This window comes from Vidua macroura, chromosome 9, assembly GCF_024509145.1.
Source record: "Vidua macroura isolate BioBank_ID:100142 chromosome 9, ASM2450914v1, whole genome shotgun sequence".
NCBI classification, from domain to species: Eukaryota; Metazoa; Chordata; class Aves; order Passeriformes; family Viduidae; genus Vidua; species Vidua macroura.
In genome coordinates this window covers 5,346,470-5,369,155 of record NC_071579.1, presented here as the reverse complement: position 1 = coordinate 5,369,155, position 22,686 = coordinate 5,346,470, and the positions used below count along the sequence as shown (strand labels likewise).

Here is a 22,686-nt window from a genome sequence, read left to right as displayed (position 1 = left end):
TATTTTTGACACTTCCACCCCCATTTCTACCCTCCTTACCTTCCCCTTCTTCTACCCTCCTTACCTCCCACAGACACCTCAATGTTCCACTCTTCCCCCTATTTATTACTGACTTCAACACCCCAAACCTGGAGCCCGGCGACAAAGATCATTAAGGAGCATCTTGCTTATGAGGAAAGGCTGAGTGAGTGAAGAGAGGGGACTTCATTAAAATATCTACGTATAAATACCTAAATGTTAGCAAAGAAAGCTAAATAGAAATATTGCACTGGACTTCAGGAGCCACACATAAGGGACGAGAACAATGAGTTATGCAAATCAGACCTAAATTTTGTGAAAGAGGAAGGTAGAGGCATGTGTTCTCACCTGGATCACCAAATTATTCACCTCCCTCCCAGCCTCATGCCCCCCATTTATTGACTTTTAAACCCAGAAACCTCCCCCTTATTCTACAACACCCTCCACCAAGCAGGCCCAACCACTGTTACCCCATCCAAAATAAACACAAACACCATTTTGGTTAAAAAAAACTTTGTGCAATTGGTCTCTGCCATCCTTACCCACCACCTCACAGTGGGTTGGGGTAGCGATGCCGGGAAAGCAGCTTGGGTTGGGTGGGTCGGGCAGGAAGCTGGGAAACACAGAGAGAGAGGTGGTGTGAGCAATGGGCTGTACCCCAAAATGTTGGTTTGCCATCATCAGGATGCAGCCACAACCATCCTCCCTATGTTTCGCTCATTCATCATACCCTCCTATTGCTGTCCTCCCACAATTGATTTACTTATAAAAAACCCTTATTCCCAAAACTGCTATTACCTAAACCCCCCTGCCCATAGGAGATCACCTCCAATATGGCACCACCCAAAATCCAGGACACTTCTCCTCCCCAGAATCATAAGCCACCCTGGGTCCCATGCAGCACCACTCCCTCAGGAAAATGCTCTCACCTGAGCAACCTGGGCAGGGTTGAAGAGAGGAATTGAAGCCAATGGTGGAAGAGGTCCGGGGTAGCCGGCCTGGAAGGACCAAAGAGAGAGAAAGTTAACAGCCACCCCAAGCAGAGAGGTCTCCTGGACACCTCCATCACACACGGACACACTTCCCTCCTCTTCTCACCTGCTGTCCTGCTGACTGCCTTCCATCCTTCTCCCATGAGCCTTTCACCTCTGCAGACGCTGGACTAACAGCAAAGGTACTTTCACCCTGCATTCCTCCTAGGGCCAGCAACCAAAAACAAAACCCAACTTAAATTTAAGAGGAGAAACTTGTAAAAGGGTGATGGAGGAAAGATGTGAGGGGAACATGCAGTATTTACCAGGATTTCTGGAGAGAGGCTGAGCCAAAGGGTTTGTCCCATCTGCCAGAGGGGCTATGGGTGGGGATGGTGATGTCTGCTCCTGAAATCACATCCACCCGTTTAGAGCAGAAGCTCCTTGAGCTGGGAGAAGACCTCTGCACCAGATATCACATCAGGCTTTTGGGGTACCCATTCTGCATTCGTCCTGCTGCACAGGTACCCCAGGAGCTGCAGGAAACACGGCTAAGGAGGGGCTACAGGGTCAGGGCAAACAACTCGGGCACAAAGCTAAACCAGCCTGAGGGTTCAAACTCAGGCAGGAGGCTGGACACCAAGCCTGGGTACAGTGTGAGGGGCCAAAGTCCATGGGTCCCCTTCTGTTCTTCATCTCCTGCTAGGTTTAGAAGAATATCCCAACATTTTTTTGCTCTGGGGCTGTAGATCATTCTCTACCAGGAAGAAATTTCCAGGGGAGGTTCTCGCTCCAAGCTCCGAGCCACCAGGGATGTGATGCCCTTAGGAGCCGGCTAGGTCTGGGATAACCATGCATGGCTGCTTCCCCCTCGCCGCTGCACTTCCAATTAAAGAGGTTTTCCTTTCCCTGCATCTCCTGAAACCTGCCAGAGCAGTGCTGCTCACAGCTGCTGTGTTCCGCTCAAGCGGAGGGCGAGGGATCCCTGCAGAGTTTGCCAAGGGCTTGGATGACCTCATGGGTGAAAGAGGCTATATGAATTTACAGTTATTATTAATCAAGGATTCAATTCCAGGCTACAAGGGCTCCCAGTCCCGATCTGCCCCCACACGGAATGGCCATGGCCCCTGCACGAGGACAGGGGGAGAAACAGTGGGTGATGGGGAGATGTGTCACCCATTCTCACAGCTGCACCCTGCATGACACCAGGGACAGGATGGTGTTTTGTCCCCTACCTGTGGTCCTGATGTGGGAGAATCCGAGCCTGTCTCAGACTCAGCCTTGGGAGAAATTTCCTTGGTGGGTTTTGACCAAAACCAGCCAAACCACCTAAATCCAGAGCTCTGGGAAACGAAGGAGAAGAGTGGAAAGGGATAAGAAGGGGTGGATGCCAGGGTCCTCCAGGTGCCTGCTGGGAGTGGACACCATTTTTCCAGGGGCAGTGCTGGCATCAGGGACAGGCAAGCTCAGTGCATGAGGCTCATGATGGCTCTGGCATGCTCACCTTGTCCTCCTCTGGCTTCATGGCCTCTGCCTGCTCCTCAGCAGGGTCCTCATCTGCGCTGTCCAAGGAGGGCTGGCTGTCCCCCAGGGAGACAGTGGAGGTCTCCGAGAGAGTCCGAATCCTGGTCCGTAACTCCTCCTGCCATCAGACATGGAAGCTGCCACGTACTGTTCCCACAGGAGCTGCACTGAGCATGGTCAGAGCCCCCCTGGGACTGCTCCACACCCAGATTAGCGGGAAGATCCCCAGGGACCCCCATATGCCTTACACAGCAAGAGCACCCAGAGCAGGGCACAGCTTTCACCCAAGGGAACAACTGGCACCATGATGGGGGGGATTCCATGCGAGTTCAGTGCACGGAAGGATGGGCCAAGACATCCCAGATCCAGCCAGGACCCTCAATGGGATGGTCTCTCTGGCCCCTCTGACTCACCTGCTCTGAGGAGAGGGCTGGCTGCACCCCTCCAGGGGACAGCCTGGCACCCCAGGGTTCCCCAGCTTCTTCTGTGGAGCAGAGGGAAGGACACAGTCAAGGTTTGATCGGTGGAGCTATGGATTTATCCATCAGAGGTATTTCCAGAGCTTCTACCATGCCCCTCTCCAGAGCACAGCCATCCATGTGGTGGCCAAGATGTCCCCCAAGAGATGCAAAAGGCCATTCTGGTCCCTGTCCCTGCCAGCACCAGGGAGTAAGTGGTGAGGCTGAACTGGTGCATCTCAAAGACAACTTCTAAGGAAGAAATTTATTGCTGTGAGGGTGGTAAAGCCCTGGCACAGACTGCCCAGAGAAGCTGTGGCTGCCCCACCATCCCTGAAAGGTGATGGCCAGGCTGGATGGGGCCTGGTCTAGTGGAAGGTGTCCCTGCCCTTAACAGGGGGTTGGAACTAGATGATCTTTAATGTCCTTTCCCAACACAAACCATTCTGGGATTCTGTGATTTTTGCAGGGAAACAAGGCTGCAGCACTTACCTGCTGGCAGCACTGGCTGTGGAGGGGGTTCAGCAAAATCCCCTCCCCGAGGGGCACATGTCTCTTGGCCGAGCACAGGGGGCTGCAGGTCTCTCCCCACGCTGGGCAGCGGCGACGCCACGACCCGAGCAGGTGCTGGAGACCTGAGGGACATGTCCTCCTGGGACCTCGGTCCCTGGGATGGCACAGGCTCAAACCACTGGTCATACTCGTAGCTTTCACTCTGGGGAATCTTATTGCCAGGCTCTTCATCTGCCAAAAAAAACCACACCTCAGGAGTTTACAGTGTTTGTGATGTTTGTAATTCTATCGAGCTGTTGCACAGATTTCTCCCCTTTTCCATTAAACAACAGCAGGAGCTGGGGGAGTGAGGAAAGACTCCAGGGACCAGGCAAGGGAGGAGGTAGGACACAGCACAGCAATAGGAACCTTCCAGAGGTTTCAAGGAAGGTGGGCTGGGAAAGACCCGGGGGAATTTTTTTTTAATCCTGGGAATGTACCTGAGGCTATAAATGAACTCAGAAGGGGAATGCTATGGAAGCAAAGGGCCCACAAGCAGCATGCAGCAGCAGCTCAAAGGAGGCTGAGGTCTCCAGCCTTTTCCCCTACTCCTGCTCTCCTGCTGCACACCCTGAGCATGAAAGTTTCACCAGGTAGCTTTCATTCCTGTTCCACAGCAGCACCCATGGATGAGTTCCTTGCTTTAGGCAGATTTATTCCAGGTCGGGATTTTTTTGTTTGAAAGGCAAGTTGAGCAAGCAGGATTTGTTTTATTTAACACACACATTGGTCCCAGGTGTGTATGTCCTGCTCATTCCAGCTCAGCAGCCTCCTGCCAGAAACACTGGGCACTGGGAAATTCCTCTGCCATTGCTGTGAGACATGGCAGGCAGGATACAGATCCCATAGGGAAGGATGACAGCACCTCTTGATGCAGTGCTATCAAACCCTTTGCTTTGCTGCCAGCATCACCTCCAGCCCACTCAGGATTGGCTTCACACCCATGAGCTGCTCCCACATGGCCTGGAGGTGCTCAAGATCCACAAGGAGGAGGAGGATGGATGCTCAAACTCATGCTGCCTGGCAAGCTCAGCTGGAACAAGTTAGGGAGGACCACGTGGATTCCAGCTTGGCACCTGATTTGGGCTTTGTCTTTCCAAGATGGATGGATTCAGCACCAAGCCAGCTTTCTCTGCACGCAGGTCCCTCAGGTGGTGGCTCTGGATGGCCTTCACAATGAAGGAAAGGGCCAAGCACAGGGAAGGTGAGCTGTGGAGACCACATGGAGCAGACCTAGCTGCTCAGAGAAGCCAAGCCAATGGGATCATCATATCTGCAACTTCCTTCCAGGGAAGGAAGATCATAGTCTCAGCCCTGATAGCAGCAGAAGGCAATCAGGATTGATGATCCTTTTTACTGCCTGGGAGAGCCCTTTGAAAAGGAATTTGGCAGCAGCAGGGAAAGCTGATAGGAAGAAACGGCTTGAAGGAATTAGTTGTGTTTCATCCTGTCTGTACCAGCCTCTGCTCTCCACACTTCAGTGCCAGCATTCCCAGTGAAAAGCAGATCCAAGGAGCAGGGGACTGTGTAGGAGCATCCTGCTGATGGAGGTGGATGTGAAGCAACACCTGCCCCTGACATCTCCTCAATGGGACATCCTGATGGATGACTGCCCAGATGGGAAAGAAAAGCCCCCGTGCACTTCCCTTGCCACCAGGGGATGGTTGTGTCCCTCCTCTTGATGTCTCTGGGCCTTCTGGGTGGGCTGGCACAGGAGGGGACTCTTGGGGTCACCAAAGGGTGAAGCAAAGGGATCAAAGAGGCAGCAGGGAAGTAGAAATGCTGGGACTTCAGCAACAGGCATCCTGCATCCTGTCACACAGCAGGATGAGCTCCTTCCTGAATCCTTTGCTCTCTAAGTGTGAAATCCCTTTAGTTCAGCTCCAGTTTGCACCCTCAGAGGACTGCCTGGGAATGGGGCCGTCTCCCCTGAGGCTCAGCTGGGAGGCTCATCCAGCATCCACCCCCAGCTCCTCTTCTCCTCCCACAGCACCCAGAGGGACCCCGAAGCTGTGGTAATTAGGCCCAATTACTCAGACTTTGTATGAGGACGTGAGCATCGAGCCCTCACTTTGCAGCCCATGCCTGAGGGATGCATCCAGGCAGGAGCAGCCTTTCAGCTCTGGGGGGATGCAAGGAGCAAGGGGTTGCTGCTGGTAAAAAACTCCAGGGATTGGGAAGCTGCTTCCCAGCCCATGGCAGCACAGTTCCATGCAGGGGGAGCCCACTGGGGAGACCACAAGTTGCTGCTTTGTTTTATTTACCTGCTGTCGGTAGAACAGCACAGGGCAGCTCCAGCTGAGCAGGTGCCACCTCTGGAAGAAGATCATCTTCCACCTGCAGAGGGAAAACACGGTAAAACAGATAGGAAAAAGGGTGGCACAGGACAAAAACTAAGGAAACCATGAGGCCAATGCAAAGGAAAGCACAGTGCTCATGGATTTAGGCTCATAGCCTACCCCAGGCTGCAGGAGAGACCCACACCAGCAGGGACACGGCTCTTTCCCAGTAAGCAAGAGGGGCTGCAGCGCCCCTGAGAGCAGGCAGGAGGGGAAACGAGATGGAAAAGGCCACAAAACCAAAAGCAGATGTGAAATCTGAATGAAGAGCATTAATCCAAGCACCAGACCATAGTTAAAGGACCCCAGAGTACGCCCACAAGGTGACACCCCACCAGTGACCTCTGCAATGTCCTCCCTGCAAAGGGAGACCATCACTCACCCACCAGCCCCTGCCTGCCCTCCTGAAGCAAAAACAAAGAGAGTTTTGCCCTATGTGAAGCTCTGCAGCCCTCAGGCACTGCAACACTGCAAGCCCCTTGCTCCCCCTGAATCTGCAGGTCCCAGAGCAGAGACCACATCTCAGAACTCACAAGCCAGAGAAGAATAACAGCTTTTGAACTCCATCCCCTCAGATTCAGGGAAGAGGAGGAGGATGCTCTTGCAGACAAGCCACAACACAGACCAGCTGTCCCACTGCATCCTCCTTACCTCCCACTCCCGGCAGCAGGCTCGGAGCTGCTCCAGCCAGTCGGGCTCCAATTCCTGCTCCTGCTCTGGCATCTCCAGGAGCAGAGGGTCACAGAGCTTCAGCCTCTCAGCCAGCTGCAGGGCCAGGGGGACAGCAGAGATTAGCACATGTGTCAGATCCACAGGGATCCATCATGGCTGGGCACACGGGCTCGGGAAAACAGCATCATTTTGTAATACAGGGGTAAAATAACACCAGCCTCTTGTGCAGGATTTAATCCCTCTCCCACACCACCACATAGGTGCCGGCCCATCCCCTGCCCCACAGACTCTGCAGGACTGGCTCAGCACCTCCACAGAGATGCCAAAATACTGTGCCAAAGATGCTCCTCGCATCAAAGAGACAGGTAAATATCACCATCCTTTTCCCCCCTGAGGAAAATGAGTGCCTTTAATCCCCCCTAACAGCCATCCTGGGGCACTGGCAGGTTTGCAGGACACACCACCAGAAGCCCTGGAAAGAGCCCAGCTCCCAGGGCAGCTCATAAGCTCCTCACCTACCCCATGAGGATGGATGCTGGTGTTTTTCTGATCTGCATTTACAAATCTCTGAGATTTCACAGCCTCCCAGGCTTGTCCTGATGCTTGATGTCCTTAGAGCTAAAGAGTATTTTCTTAATATCTAAGTGAAATCTTCCCTACTGCAAATTAAGCCTCTCTATCCCTGCTCCCATGGAAGCTGAGAGAGGAGCCAGGCAGCATCCCCCACGAGCAGCCTCCTGCATGCTGGAGGGCTGTTATCACATCCCTCATACCCCTTTCTCCCCCACCATATCTTGCCTAGAAGAAATAACCCTCAGGCCTTCTTCAGAGGTCATTTCCCCCTCAATCTCTTATCACCCTAGCTCTCCACTCCCACACTCACTCCAGTTTAGCCCTGTCTCCACATGCAGCAGCCCAAACAGGCCCCAGCCAAGACCCCTGAGACCCCAGCACGGGGGGATTATCACCTCCTTGTCTCAGATATGCCAGTTGTACTCTCACAACCCAGAATAACACTATAACATTGGTGGGTTTTTTTTTTTTTTCTTTTGTAACAGCATGCTATTATGCTGCTGCTCAGTATTTTTTCCATGCTCCACTATCTCCCCCAGGTCCGTCTCTGCAGTGTTGCCGCTGTGTGTTTAATTTCTCCTGCAGAAGAGGGGTCTGTGCTGCCCTGGCTGCGGCCATCTCGGTGACTTGGGGCTCCAGCTCCCATCAATGGAGCAAGAGGCTTTTCTGGGGTGACCCAGGAGTCCAAGGTGAGATGCAGGGCTCTCTGCAGAGCTAATTCCCTGTCTGAAGGAGTGGTTTAGACAAGGATCCAGCTTTAAGACAGGTGGGTGAGGGGAGATGGCACTCAAAGCACTGCTCTTCATCCACATCTTTACTGAATTTTCTCTTGCTGATATCAGTCCCTGATCTAATGGAAGGTGTCCCCCATGGCAGGGGAGTTGGAACTAGATGATCTCTAAGGTCCCTTCCAACCCCAAACATTCTAGGATTCTTGGGGATTTCTCAAGGTTCCTCTGGCTACTTCATGCTGCCTTGTCTTCAATGCTTTGCTACAAGGTTGCCACCTTGAGGGCCAACAAAAGCCACCCAGAGGCGACTTTGCAGCTCAGCCACCCTCCACAGCTACACAAGACTCAGCTGTTCTTTCTTGCACCAGTCCCAAGCAGCCATTTCTTTCTATTCCTGAACTTTTAAAACACAAACTCTAAACCAGCACAAAGCACACTACCCAGGTCTGTGAGTTTACAGCAAGACAGGAGCTGCACAACTGGATCCCAGCTTGGGACTGGGACTGGCCACAAGAGCAAAGTAACCCAGAAGCCAACCAGGAGCCTGCACTACCTACTGTCCCTTCTCTTTACAAACACACCTATGCTCATCCTAAATCAATCACAGGAAAAAGGAAATTATAAGCATGATTGCTCCTAAATGGGAGGAATATTTAATCCAAAAGCTTATGTACACTTTGATCCAGCATTAATGAACCAGCACCTGGTTGTATATCGTCCCCAGCTTCAAAAGAGGGGAAGTCTTAATCAAACACTAATGTGTATCATAATTTGTAACACAGTCTAGAACATCAAAGACAAGAACATCTATGAATGCACTAGTTTTTCAGATGAAAGTGTTTTCTCCCAGGAGAAGCATTATCCCCAGCAGAATGGCAGATCTAAAAGGCTGTTAGACAGCAAATAGGCTTCGATGACGGGGTGAGGAAGCAGTGCCAGCCAACTTTTGGGTGAACTCAGCAGCACCCACTTCAGACAAGCAACTTGCTGCCCCTCCCCTCACAGCACCACGGATTTAGCGCCTTGCATAGAATCACAGAATGGTTTGGAGTTGGAAGGGACCTTAAAGCTCCTCTTATTCCAACCCACCTGCCATTTGCAGAGACACCTTCCACTAGACCAGGTTGCTCAAAGCCCCATCCAACCTGGTCCTAAAGGCTGGAGGAAGGTGACTAGCAGCCTCAGCACTGCCCTGGTCTTGTGAGATCCCCACCTTCCCAGGGGACCTGGGACACTTGGCCTCACCCCTCTCTGGCCCAGCCCCCTGCTCAGGAAGTAGAGGGGCTGCACTTGGTGCTACAAGTTGGGCCATGCTCCCTCTCAGTGTCACCCCAGAACACACCCCCTCAGGAGGTAAAGAGAATTGTAGATGTGCTGGAGGAGAAATGTGCACTTAGACTTCACTTCTTAAGTCTGTGACATCTAGAAGTTTAGAAAACCCCACCAGACTTAAAAACATCCTTTGTTTCCAAATAACTCTGCTCCTACTCGACAGTCAACATAATACCTTTGTTTTCTACCCTAAATCCACGGGGATTAGAAACCCTGTGGAAGCGTTGGCTTCGCTGTACTTGGTAGCAAACCCTGGGGGGCTGCTCAGAGCTGCCAACCACTCCCACCCCAGCAGGTCCTGAGCGGGTACCACACCCAGGTGGGGGTGCAGGAGGTTCAGACTCACCCTCACCACTTGCTGGGCCAGGACGGGATGTACAGCCGGGTCCTGGCGCAGGAGCGCGGTCCCGATGAGCTCACAGTACTGCAGGGCCTGGGCTGGCAGCCCGTGGTCAGCCAGGCGGGAGGCGTAGAGCAGCTTGTACACCTTGGGAGAGGGAAGCAGAGCAGCTTGTTCACCTTGGGAGAGGGAAGCAGAGCAGCCACGGGTGGGAGCAGGGAGATGGACAGGTCTGTGGGTGCCCTGTGCCATGGCACATCGCCCTGGCGTGATTCAGAGCAGCCTGGATCACGCACTCAGAGGTCATTTGCTGCTTGAAGCCAGTTCCACCCATCCCCATGGAGGCATCCAGCCCAACCCCCCTCCTCCTTGAACCAGGCTGTGGATATTCTCAGTTCAGTCAGAGAGAAAAAGAGAAAGATTTCTGCCAGGCTAAGCCTGGAAAAAAGTCCAAGAGGAATGTAAACAACCTATTATCTTGTTTTCCGTTCATATTGTTTATAGATATGTTCTATCACACTGACCTAAGTCCAGTGTACCAATAAGGTGAAATGTTTTTACTCTAAGACCAATGGAATTAATGTTCATGATGTTCTCTATAAAAGAGAGAAGTGCTTTTGAATAAACGCTCATTTGCCTTCTGAAATTATGTGAGTCATTTCGCCCGTCCCTGGCTCAACAGCGTCACCAGGCAGCTTCATAGAATCCTGGAATGCTTTGGGTTGGAAAGGACATTACAGCTTATCTAGTTCCAGCCCCCTGCCATGGCCAGGGACACCTCCCACTAGACCAGGTTGCTCCAAGCCCCATCCAGCCTGGCCTTGAACACTTCCAGGGATGTGTCCATCCAAATCCATAGTGCCCAAGGCAGCAACAGCTGGGTGCTGCTTTGCAATAGGAAAAGTTCACCTGTTATGCAGAGAGCAGGAAGCAATGAGAGCTGAGCAAGCACTGATCAGACACACTGTGCACCCCAAAATCTGCCCTGCATGAGTCCCTTGGCCAAGGCTATCCCTATCATTCCCAAAGCCCAGTAAGGGGACAAGCCTCAGGAACAGCTTGAATTCCAGGCTTCGGGGAGATGGGTGCATGTTTTGGGGTAAGTCTGAGCTCTGCACAAGATGTAGTTGAGCATATCCATTACCTGGAAGGGGAGCAGGAAGGATTCGGGCTGTCGTAGCTGCTGGCAGTACTCGTAGATTTCCATCCTCTGGACGGCCTCTGTCCTGGCAAACCAGGAAAACGCCTGGCTGCAGAGGAGAGGGGCTGGGGTCAGTGAGCAGGAGCAGAGCTTCCTCCCCAAACAGCCCCGCACAGAGCACGCCTTAGCAGCAAGAAAAGCCCCGACCAGGGATTGCTTCTGCATCAAAGTGAGATCCCAGGGATGGGGAAAATGTGGGACAGGTGACTGTGGCAAGAACCCCAGCCTTGCTCACCAGTGGCTGCTGCCCAGCAGGGCCATGCGATCTGCCTTTGCTCCGAAGTAACCAAAAGGAATATCTGCCATCAGGTAGCAGAAATGAGCTGCTTCAACTGCTCCCTTGCTGGCTGGATGGAAGAAGGCAAACAATTAGTCCTGAGACATCACCACATGGTCTGCTTTTGCTTTGGAGGCTCTCAAGCTCACCCAAAAATACAAACCCAACTGCTTTGCTTTCCTGCCCACACAGACCCTGATCCCTCCCTTGACCCTCTTGTTCGTCTGTTTTCCCCAATTGCTGCTTTTTTTTTCAGGAGGTTTTGGTTTAATGGTAGAACTGAGTGAGCCTGAGCAGATCCAGCTCCAACTCTTGCAGGGTTCATAAAATCCCACCAGTGGGAGCAAGGCTCAGTCCCTGCAGTTACCTACACCTTCCCTGGGCCCACCTGCTCCAGGTGTCTCCACAAGAGCAACTAATGGATGTGCCTGGGCCCGATTCATCTGAGGATCCACTGGCACCTCACCACTTCCACTTCTCAGGCACTGCAGCTCAGGGGTACAGGCACAACTGTCTCAGTGTGGACATGCACGGTGACACTGCAGTGCCCACCCTTGTTATGGCTGCTCCCACTGATCTCGGCTCACCCAGAGTGTCTCCCATGGTGACAATGGCTCGGTGGTTGAGCTCCATGTCTCCAACCTTGTTGGACAACATCACAGCCAGGTGAGGCCTCCAGTCCCCCCACGTGGCATCCCCGCAGCACTGGAGGGAGAGGAGGAGAGCAAAGGTGAGCAGAGATGGTCACCAAAAGGTGTGTGTCACAGGCAGGTGACAGCACAGGGGAACACCTGCCAGGGCCAGCCTCTCGCTCACGGACCAGTGCTGCCTGAGGGATCCTTCCTGACATCAGCTGGAAGAGGGTCTGCAGTGGGTCATTGGTGGCCAGTGTGCTGGTGAACCTGTGAGGAGACAGCAGAGAAGGGCTGCAGACCAGGACCCCAAACCTTCATTCACCTCCCAGAGCACAGCCGAAATGCCCCAGGAAACTGATGTCCCAGAGAATCCAAGAATGGATTGAGTTGGAGGGCACCTTCTAGTCCAACCTCCCTGCCATAGGCAGGGACACCTTCCACTAGATCAGGGTGCTCCAAGCCCAGTCCAACCTGGCCTTGGACACTTCCAGAGATGGGGCAGCCACAGCTGCTCTGGACAACCTGTGCCAGGGCCTCCCGATCCTCAGAGGGAAGAATTTCTTTGTAACATCTAATCTAAATCTACCCTCCTTCAGCTGAAGCCATTCCTCCCTATCCTATCACTCCATGCCCTTGTAAATAGGAGGCAGAGCGGATCACCAGCCCCTGGTGAGAATGGCTTTCCTCCTGCTTTCCAGCCCCCCACTTGGTTTCTCCTGTCCATTGGGAAGCCTGAAGGACTTAGACCTGTCTGAGTGGATGCCCTCTGTCCCCTTTTTCCCCTCTGGAAAGGCTCCAGCTGGAATCAATGCTCTTTTCCAATTCAGGAGGCAGTGAAGGGATAGCAGGCTTGGAAAGCCAGCCATGGAACATCATACCCTGCTTTAGCTTCTCCAACTTACCCAGTGAGGACCCAGCTGTATGTCCGAGGGTCCATCTTGCTAGAGAGGAACAGGGCATGGCCCCACAGCTGGTTTCTCATGGCCCAGACCAGAGCGTCCTGCAGGTGAAGGGGAAAAGAAATAGGGTTTGCACCAACTCTGCTTCCCCCCTCCTCTGCTCCCCCAGCTCAAAGAGTCCCAGTAACTGCTCTGGCTTTAATTAGCATCCTCCAAAAATCTCTTCCAGGTCCATTTGTCTTTCTACCTTGAAAATTTACAAGAACTTGGACCTTCAAAGCAATGTTGTATCCCCTAGATTTCCAGTTCTTTGCTGCCTGTTAGCTCTCAATGCCATGGGATCCCAGTCTGGGCACCCAATCTGCAACCCTCCTCTCTTCTCCTTGTGCCTTAGTATCCTGTGAGATACCATAGCTGCAAATGGGTTTGGAACAAGATGACCTTTAAGGTCCCTTCCAAAGCAAACCATTCTAGGACTCTATGAAACTAAATGTGGTTAAAGTGCTGGTAAAAGCCTCCGCATCTCATCTTCACTTGGGTCTCCCATCCCAGTTCCCAGTGGTGGGAAATCACTGCCATAAGCCCCGTTGTACAAACACAGCTTGGAGGGTTGATCCCACAACGACAAGTCACTTCTTGACCACCCTTCCCTTTAAAACCTGCCTGAAGAGGCCAACAAGTCCAAGAAAAAAAATCTACAGCCCCGCGTCCTGGATCCCACTCACCACTTACTTTCTTCCTGCCATAGTAGAGGAGCTTGGTGAACTTCTCCACTATCTGTGCCTGTGTCTCCATGATGGGAGGGACCTCGCCGGTGAGGAGGTCCAGCGCGCCCGGCTGGCGCGATGCCCACTCGTCGTCTGTCAGGCCCATCAGGCTGGCCACAGGCTCCTGCCTCTTGTACTTGTCCTGGCGCCTGCAGTCCTGCATCAGCAGTTCGGCCGTGTCCGAGCCCACCATGGACTGGGAAAGGGAAGGAATGAGCCACCTGGAGGCTGCCCCAGCAGCAAAGGCTGACGGCACTTCCAGTCTGCCCCCTTCTTACCCCTGTATCCTCGTCCCAGCACATGCCCCAAAGAAGACCAGCTTTGGCTACCAGCACGTGGAGTTGGAAGGGAAAGGACTCAGCACAATTAGGAAGACCTTCACAACACTCCCTCTGACAAACTTATTTATCCACCTGCTTCCAACAAGCAGCTGCAGACTGGATTGGGTGGATTTCAGTGGATTAAGGGAATGCCCCCCTTTTAAGCATCTCCATGAAGGTGGCACCAGTCCCCCTCCACTGGGCTGTTGGCAGTTCCCAGGGATAAAAAGGAATCATGGAGAATGATTTGCTCCAAATATCCAGGCAGCATCAAACTGAGGAATGAAAATCAGATCCTCTTAAGGTACACCCCTTCCCCCCAAAAAATAGCAACTGCATCAAGAGGCACCTAAGGGACATATTACTTGTCTCATTTCCAAGATCAAAAGGGTCATCCCCTTTCATGGGATACCTACTCCATTCTGCCGGCAGAGGAGGACCAGGAGTTTCCAGAGGAGAGAGGAATCTCTGCCCTTCTGTGTTGAGAGATCACAGCCTGTGGTTATCTTCTGCTGGCAAAATGTCATCACATCCACCTTGTGCAGATCTTCCCTACAGTAGCAGAAAGAAGCATCAAAGAAAGCCAAGGCAAAGCAACCTAGGGCATCATTCAGGCTCAGTCCCTAGGTTCACTGATGGGAATATGCCAAAGATTCAAAGCAAGAGCTGGAGGAAAGAATATCCCCAGTACCAGTGACTACTTTTAAGTTCAAACACACTCAAATTTATTGTGACTCTTTGCAGATCTCTGCGTTTCAGGGATGCAAAGTACATTTCAAACCCACTCTTTGCCCTCCTGATAATATTTTCCTCAATCCATCTGCAAAGAAACAGTTTGGATTTGCTGTGCTGCCATTACATCCATGGATGTCCAAGGCTGCAGAAGCAGGCACAATCTGTTGTGGAGGCAGAGTGGAGGGTCACTTGTGTGACCACAGAAACCCTCAAGCTATGTGCAAGCCAGGCAGAAGTGCTGCCATGCAATAAAATAACCATGCAGTTAGAAAGAAAGAATGGATGAAACAGAGAGGGAAACTGCAGGTGGAGATGTTGCTCCTGACTCGGTCATTCCAACATATTATATGGAAATTCTGGGTTCCAAATGGTAACCCAGAATCACAGAATGGTCTGGGGGTTGAAAGGGAGCTTAAAGCTCATCTAGTCTTACCCACCTTCCACTAGACCAAGCCCTGTCCAATTTGGCCTTGAACACTTCTGGGGTAGAGCATCCACCACTTCTCTGGGCAACCTGAGGCCTTACTACCCTCACAGGGAAGAATTTCTTCCATATATCCAACCTAAAGTTCCCCTCTTTCAATTTGCACTTACTGCCCTTTGTCCTGTCTCTACAGTTCCTGACAATGAGACCCTCTCTGGCTTCCTTGTAGCCATTTCGGATACTGGAAGGTACTGTGATGTTTCCACACAACCTTCTCTTCTCCAGCCCCAACTTCCTCAGCCTGTCTCAATAGGGAGGCTGCTCCAGTCCCTTTATCCTCCTCTGGACTTGCTCCAACAGTCCCATGTCCTTCTTATGCTGGTGGCACCAGAACTGTTTGCAGCACTCCAGGTGGGTCTCACAAGAGCTCACAAGGGAAGCTCCAGATATTTCACCCAGCTTCTGTGTGTATGCACAGCCCTTTTGCTTGGTAAATGCTTTTTCCCTTTCTCTCCCTGCTTTGGTTGAGAGTGGCCAGAAATAGAGACAGCCTGATGCAGCACACCCTGGTTCATGCCCAGGCTCACACTGGAAGAAGGTACATACTGGGTCTGACCCTGCTGTGGCTCAGCCACCTCAAGGGACAAAAACTTTAGGAAAAGCTAAGCCACAGCTTGACCCAGGGCTTTAGACATCCAAAGAAACCAAAAAAAAAATCATTTTTCTGAGACAAAACGAGTACAAAATAAGGTCAGATGTACAAACCACACTAAACCCACATCCCATGAATATTCAAAAAAAACATGTCCCACAACCCAAACCAACCCACACTGCATCAAAGGGGCTGGGCTCCCAGCCTGAACTTAGACATGGCCTTTGTAGATAAAACCACAGGGACCCTTCGAGTCTGCCTTGAGCTCACGTCTCCTCATAAAGGAGACAGTCAGGAGGACACAGCTCCTGGACCTGCCTGTGCTGCCATACCTGGCCAGGGGCCCGGGGAAGGCTTGCAGCTCCTCTAACTCTTCTGTGCCATGAAGGATTGCCTAAAAAACAAAAGTAAATTCAGCAGCTGGCCTCCAGCAATCGGACCAGCCTCAGCTGGGCTATTGGACAGCCAGTGTCTTGGCCAAGGATTCAACAGTGCCAGTGAACCCTGTGCTGTCTTAAGGTAACCACAGATCACAGACCCTGAGCTGTCACATGGACTTCAGTGCTAAGGCCCAGTAAAGAAATGTCTGCTGAGATGCCGTCTGCCTCCTTCTGGAGGTAAAATAGGAGGCTGGAATGCTGTGGTAGACTTGGGGCATGGACAAGGCTCCTGTTTTGGAGCAACTCAGGAAGCATGAGTGGAGTTGTCCTTTGGAGAGGAACAAACCACATCTGTCCCCATGAGAAGGGATCACTGTGAGCAGCCACAGGTACCAAGGGTTACAGAGGTGAAGGCTGAAAGCACCACCCAGGCACAGGCTGGCACGATGGAGACTCAAAAGTCCACATGGGATGGACAGAAGATAGGAACAAAGAATGGTAAGGCTGCTGAGGAGGCTGCTTGGGTTATGAACCATGTTTGCATCCCTCAGGGTGACAGGAGCCACTCCAGGGAGGGGACATGGGGCCTGGAGGGCCAGCTGTGTCCTACCTCCAGGCTGTGCAGCTCGACACGGGGCAGCTGTCCCTCAGCAGGGTGGTGGGGACACGCCAGCACCAGGTGACCCCCGGCTCCAAAGCACAGCGCCGTGTGCAGCTGTGGGAACTTGAGGGGGACTGCTGGGGTCGGGGTGGACACCGAGGACCCCCCTGCAATGACACATAGGCCACTGTGAGCCACTCGCACTGATCACACTCCACATCCACTATGGAGGACTTGACCAGGTCCCAACCTTGTCCCCCAACTTAAGTGGCCCTCCAATGACCCCCTATGCAAGAATTGTCCCCCAAAGCAGCAGATGTGCACAGCAGCTCCTACACCTACCCAGGCAGAGCCCCCAGACCATTCACCCACCCCACAGCCCCCAGTCATGGTTTGTGCCTGCACAACCTCCTCCAGGAGAGGACCCAGCTGAGAAACAGCCAATATCCTACCACCAGCCATTTATTCCCTTGCTTCCCTCTTGTCAGAGCCCCTCATTACACCTCACCTGTTTGTCCCATGTTCCAGGACCCTGGAAGCACAGGGTCATCATGGTCAGCACCATCACGGATGTACAGGCTGAGCTCATGGCTGCTGGAGCTGAGTCCTGACTCTTGGTACTGCAGGAGCAGGCTGGGCTGGCCCGAGGGCTGCAATGGAGGGAGACCACACAAACCTGGCTCAAAAACTAGGGGCACTGCTGATTTCCTGCTCCCAGGCAGTGGGGCAGGCTCTGCTGCTCCAGGGAAGTGCCCAGCAGGAACAGCACAGCCAATTCCCATCCAAACAGCTCACGCCCTACACCAGCTTGAGTTCACCCAACAGCTTAGAAAAGTAATTTACATCGGCCACAGCTGTAGTCCAACAACTTTTCTAGCCCTAACATGAGCTCCTCACCACAGCCAAGGAGATGGGGCTTAGAAACCCCAAAAAACACCACCCAGGAGCAAAATCACCAGAGCAGCTTTGATTTGATCTTTTAATTTTCTCTTGGCAAAACCCACCAGTCAGGACACAAGTGTGCTGGAGCATGACTCGGTGGACAGAGCTGACAATGACAAACAGCTGTCAGCTACCTAGGAAGGCTAGAATAGTGGAATCATGGAATCATTAAGGTTGGAAAAGGCCTCTAAGATTAAGTCCTACCATTAATCCAATACTGCCATGTTCACCACCAAACCATGTCCCCAGCTGCCACATCTACATGTCTTTAAAATGCCCCCAGGGATGCCTCTACTACCTCCCTGGGCAGCTTATGCCAGGGTTTGACAACTCTTCTGTTGAAGAAATTTTTTCCTAGTATCCAACCTAGACCTTCCCTGGCACAACTTAAGGCTGTTTCCTGGTGTTCTGTCACTTGTTCCGTGGGAGAGGAGCCTGATCCCCACGTGGCTACAGCCTCCTTTCAGGGAGTTGCAGCAAGTGACAAGGTCATCCCTGAGCCTCCTTTCCTCCAGGCTGAGCCCCCACAGTCCTCTCTGCCTCTCCTCATCAGGCTTGTGCTCCAGACCCTTCCCCAGCTCTGTTGCAGAACATCCCACTAAGCCTGGATTTCTGTCCTGCTTCTGGGCTGAGCATACAGACCTGCACCTGGGGAAGGGACAGCTCAGCAGAGGGAGAGAACACAAACACTAAAAACCCGCTGCATAATCCCCCAGGCACTGTCAGGCACCGAGTGCTACATAACAAAGGGCCCCTTTTCTCAGCTGGAGGGGGACACATGGATTTTTCCCCAATCTCTGAGATTCTTGTCCTCCACCCCTGCCCATCTTGAGGTCACCTCTTTGGGCTGGCCACCAGCCTCCCCTGAATCACTGCTGAGGGTTCCTTCCCCTGTCCCTTCCCTTCTGGCAGTTGAGGTGTAGCTCTCCTCATAGGAGTTGTAGGTCTGTGTCCTGCAGTGAGAGCAAAGGGAGACATGCTGAAGGTCTGGGAATTTTGAACTGCCCACAAACCAGCTCATTTTGCAGCAGGTGGTTTCACAAGGCTGCACAGACTCGCCAGCTTTACCTGTCCTGCCCTGGGTGGCCCGTGGCCAGGTTGGGGTGGTAGCCCCTGTAGTAGTGCTGGTCCTGGTAACTCTTGCCATAAGACTCTCCTTGTCTCAGGTCTAGAGAGAATCAAGATTCAGCATTATCCCTCCAGAGCAGCAATGAAGTTTCAAAAGAAAAACCATGAATCAGGCAATTTGCCATGCCCACTCAGTTTGCTTCCAAATTATCCCAACACATTGGAGATAAGATAATAATGCCTTGTGCACATTTGCCAACACAGCACTGATGTCCTTTTCTCTTTCCTCCCTCCTCTTCTGTTCAGTCCAGAAACAGCTAAGAAGAGGTCCTGGCCATCCTGCTCACACAGCACCATCAAACTCGGGCTGGAACCAGGAATGACACAGGTTTTTAGCCATGGTAATGAAGATCAAACCTCCCTTGGGTGCACCTAGCTCCTGCTCACATTTCCTAAATGCAGACAGGGAGCCAGTGCTGCACAGAGCACCCACCACCACCCAGGAGTGTGGGCAGGAGAGAGCCCAGAATGTGTGCAAGCCTTGGGAGAAGAACCCTTCCTGGGGAAAGCATCACTTCTCCTGCAAGCTGCCTCTGTCCCCAGAGCCAAAGGATGAGCCCATACCTCTGTCATCCTGCCACGGCACCGGCTGCCACTGGTGGCTTTGGTAGGGGTAGCCATCCCTGTTGCCAGCTGCAGGATACTGCCATTGGGGGTCTTCATAGCCCTGCCTGGAAAACAACACAACACACTGATGTGGGGAAGAAAGGGTTCCAGGGTCACATCTAGGGTCTCTCCTGCTTGGGACCTTTGGAGGCAGCAAAGGGGATGGAAATAAAACCAGGTCCCCTGCTCAGTGGCAGGGCCAGGAACTGGTCCAGCATCACACCTGGAAGGAGCAGGAGGAGGTTTGGATGCTTTGCTGCCCCCACCTCTGAGAAAGCTGTGCACTGCAGTTTCAGGGGATGCCCAGTTTTATAGAATCCAAGAATTGTTGGATTTCAAAGGGACCTTTAATGGTCATCTCATTTCAACCCCTGCCATGGGCAGGGGACACCTTCCATTAGACCAGGGTGCTCCAAGCCCTAACCTGGCCTTGAATACTTCCAGGGATGGGGCAACCTGTGCCAGAGCCACACCACACTTAGAGAGAAAATTTACTTCCTAATATCCCATCTGCATCATACAACCTCAGCACAAAACCCCATGTACTGACTCCATAATTCACTGAGGGCAATAACTCAGGCAAATCAACCCAGATTTGCTGGAAGCTCTTTCTCAGCACTGAGAGCATCCTCCAGCCCACATTTTATCCATCCACTCTTCACTGTTTCAGCAGCTGAGCTTGCAGGCTGCCTCTTGCTCCTATATTACCACTTGTATTTTTATTGTTCACCTTGCACTTAGGAAAAAAGAACTGCATTTAATCAAACCTGTAAGAAAAATGCACCTCGGGGCTGAGACAGAGCTTGTTAAACAGCAACCACAGAAGTCACAGTTTTAAGAAGAAATCAGAGCTGCAAACGCTATGCAGCCTTAAATACAGAAGTCATGGGGGTGCTTGAATAAGCTGGACATCACCTATTGACACGCTGCGTCCCTGTGCAGTCACAAGGGCAGGACCTGTGAGCAGTGAAATGGGCAGTTCTTATTTGAAGGAGGTTTCCATAAAGAGGAATCAAAGGGATCTCACCTGGAGTGGGGCTGGCTGGGGTAGCTGCTGTCAGCACGGGAAGCCGGCCAGCGGGTGTCACTCTGGGGGTGGTGGCCCTCATCCCGGGGGTGACCAGAGAGGTGTCTCCCGTGCCAGGAGCCGGGCCGAGGAGCCTGCCCTGACTGCAGGATGTGCCGCCGGAGCGGTGCCGGGGGGCCGTGGTGCCCCTCTGCCCATGAGCCCCGGGCTGCCAGCCTCTCCCAGGGCTGGGGCATCTGGGCAGGAGCCCAGGGCTCCATCACAAACTTGCCAGCAAAATCCTCTCTGTTTTTGGGGAGCTTAAGCCCCAGATGGCTTTAGTGGCCTGCAAATGATAAGTCACAGTGCGTTTGATCAGCAGCTTTTCAACCCCCTCAAAGCCCCCTTTTTGAAGCCTATTGCCAGCTACTGCTTTTTAGGAGCATCCTGGAAACCCAGGATCCTTTCCAAAATACCCAGAGGCAAGGAAAAGTCAGCTCTACATCTTCCTTAACTTGAAGCTCCCCTTAAAACACCAGGATGAAATGGTCTGCCTTTGAAAGCAGCACACATCCATCTCTTTCCAGAACAAGAATCTCAGAATGGTTTGGGTTGAAAGTCACCTTAAAAATCATCTAGTTCCAGCCCCCTGCCATGGGCAGGGACACCTTCCATTAGACCAGGGTGCCCAAAGCCCCATGCAACCTGATGTTGAACACTTCCAAAGATGAGGAGTTTCTCTGGGCAACCTGTGTCAGGGCCTCACCGCCCTCACAGGAAAGAATTTCTTCCCAATACCTAACCTAAATCTCTCCTCTTTCAGTTTAAAACCATCTCCCCTTGCCCTATTGCTACAGGCCCTGCTATAAAATTTGTCCTTACCTTAAAAAGCCCTCTTATACCCAGGTAGGATCCTCCCAGCTGCAAAGCACCAGCACTCACAGCCCCCTCAAGCTGTGAGAGGCTGAGAAATCACCCTCCCCTCTGTGACACAGCAGTGAAACTCCATTTGATATGCAGTACAGGAGGGGGCATTGGCAAAACTTTGGGCAGGACAAGGAGTTTTGTTCCAAGAAGTGAGCAAGCAAGGAGCAAGGAGAAATGGAGGTTTGTTCTTGTGAGCTATGGGATGGGGTGAAAACAAGGATTTCCTCTTGCCTTTCAGCTCCAGCAAGAATTCCAAGCAGGCACCAGATTTCGTTATAGCAGCCCCATGCAGAACAGGAAATCCTGAGGAGAGCCCAGGGCAGCGCATGGGTGAAGCCCCAGCTGCCAGGGGGGTGTCACCCTCAAGCCCCCCATGTCTCCTCTTGCAGCATCTGTACCCAAAGTGTCCCCACCACTACAGGCGTCCCCAGCGCAGGGAGATGGCCAGATGCTGTCTGAACCCCTCCTCACTCCTCCCCCTCAAAGTTTAGGGCACTTTGGCGTAATTTCAGAACTGGAAAACACACAGGTCTGAACAGAGGTGGCTCAGTTTGTGGCTTTCTAGGTGACATCCAAACAAACCCTTGCCCTAAATAGCCCCGAGCCACAAACATCCAGGCACCCATTGTTCCAGTCTCACCAAGGGCCCACCCCAATTTTTGGCCAGGGGTTCCCACCACCATCCTCCCCCCTCAGCAGCCACACACACCTGCTCAGAGGCCGCCGGGGCCTTTCCTCTGTTCCCTGTTGCCACTTCCAAAGTCCACTTCCACATGGGCCAGTGGGCAAAGGTCAGCCTCTGCTCCTCCGCCCCGTGCCCGGCCGCTCGCTCGGCTCCCGGGGGATTCCTGCTGCTCTCTGCATCCTGAGGGTCACCTCTCCCATCTCTTGGGTCTCCTCCCACCCAAGGTAAGGAGCACGCAGCCCTCTGAGCTCAAAAAAAAGCCAGATCTTTCTTCTGGGGAGTTTTTAAATGAAGTAAGTAGGGGCTGATAGCGATAGGACAAAGGTGAACAGCTTTAAGCTGTAAGAGCAGAGATTTAGATTAGATGTTAGGAGGGAATTCTTCCCTGTGAAGTTGGGGAGGCCCTGGCACAAGGTGCCCAGGGAAGCTGTGGCTGTCCCTGGATCCCTGGACGTGTCCAAGGCCAGGTTGGAGGGGGCTTGGAACAGCCTGGGATAGTGGAAGGTGTCCCTGGGGGTGGAATGAGATGATCTTTAAGGTCCCTTCCCACCCCAAGCATTCCAGGATACTATGAAATGTCTTCTTCGATATATCCTCACATCTCCTAAATAATAATAATAAATAAAACCTTATTGGTTTAATTCAGACCCAGCCACAGGTCAAGCAAATAACATCCATCCCACCATGTCCTGCCCAGGGCACAATTTGGGCAGGATGGAGCTGGGCTCCACCCCAGCACTGCCTCATCTCAGTCATTACAACACTATAATGGCCTTGTTCTCTAAGTGACCAGAGATTCCTGCCTGGAGACCCTATTCTGAACTCCCCATGGCACTTAAAAACTGAGAAAATTTGCAAATTAAATCAAATTATGTCATAGAAAACCACATTAAAAGCGAGATATAAGGTCCATCATCTACCACCCAGCAGTGTAGTGATGTCTCACCTTCTCCCCCATTCCCAGAGCCTCCAAATTACTTCCACTGTAACA

The 22,686-nt window shown here is 52.4% G+C and overlaps 1 protein-coding gene across 2 annotated transcripts; it reads right to left on the bottom strand.

Annotated features, from left to right (window-relative positions):
* Nucleotides 1-520: 520 nt before the first annotated feature.
* SEC16B (SEC16 homolog B, endoplasmic reticulum export factor) lies at nt 521-21,783 on the bottom strand. 2 transcript variants are annotated; one of them, XM_053985712.1, is made up of 26 exons: nt 21,720-21,783; nt 20,105-20,429; nt 19,036-19,142; nt 18,412-18,511; nt 18,182-18,296; nt 16,910-17,051; nt 16,411-16,568; nt 15,753-15,814; nt 14,026-14,161; nt 13,255-13,485; nt 12,526-12,623; nt 11,809-11,890; nt 11,576-11,693; nt 10,947-11,058; nt 10,655-10,760; nt 9,517-9,657; nt 6,514-6,627; nt 5,788-5,860; nt 3,464-3,715; nt 2,927-2,997; nt 2,494-2,631; nt 2,225-2,332; nt 1,316-1,397; nt 1,117-1,214; nt 948-1,016; nt 521-631 (listed from the first exon to the last, which is right to left on the bottom strand). In XM_053985712.1, exons 2-26 carry the CDS (start codon nt 20,362-20,364, stop codon nt 569-571), a joined length of 3,036 nt encoding a protein of 1,011 aa, XP_053841687.1. In that variant the 5' UTR covers nt 20,365-20,429; nt 21,720-21,783; the 3' UTR covers nt 521-568. The 2 variants fall into 2 exon arrangements, with proteins under 2 accessions (XP_053841687.1, XP_053841688.1); XM_053985713.1 differs by having other exon boundaries at nt 10,655-10,736.
* Between the last annotated feature and the right edge of the window lie 903 nt (nt 21,784-22,686).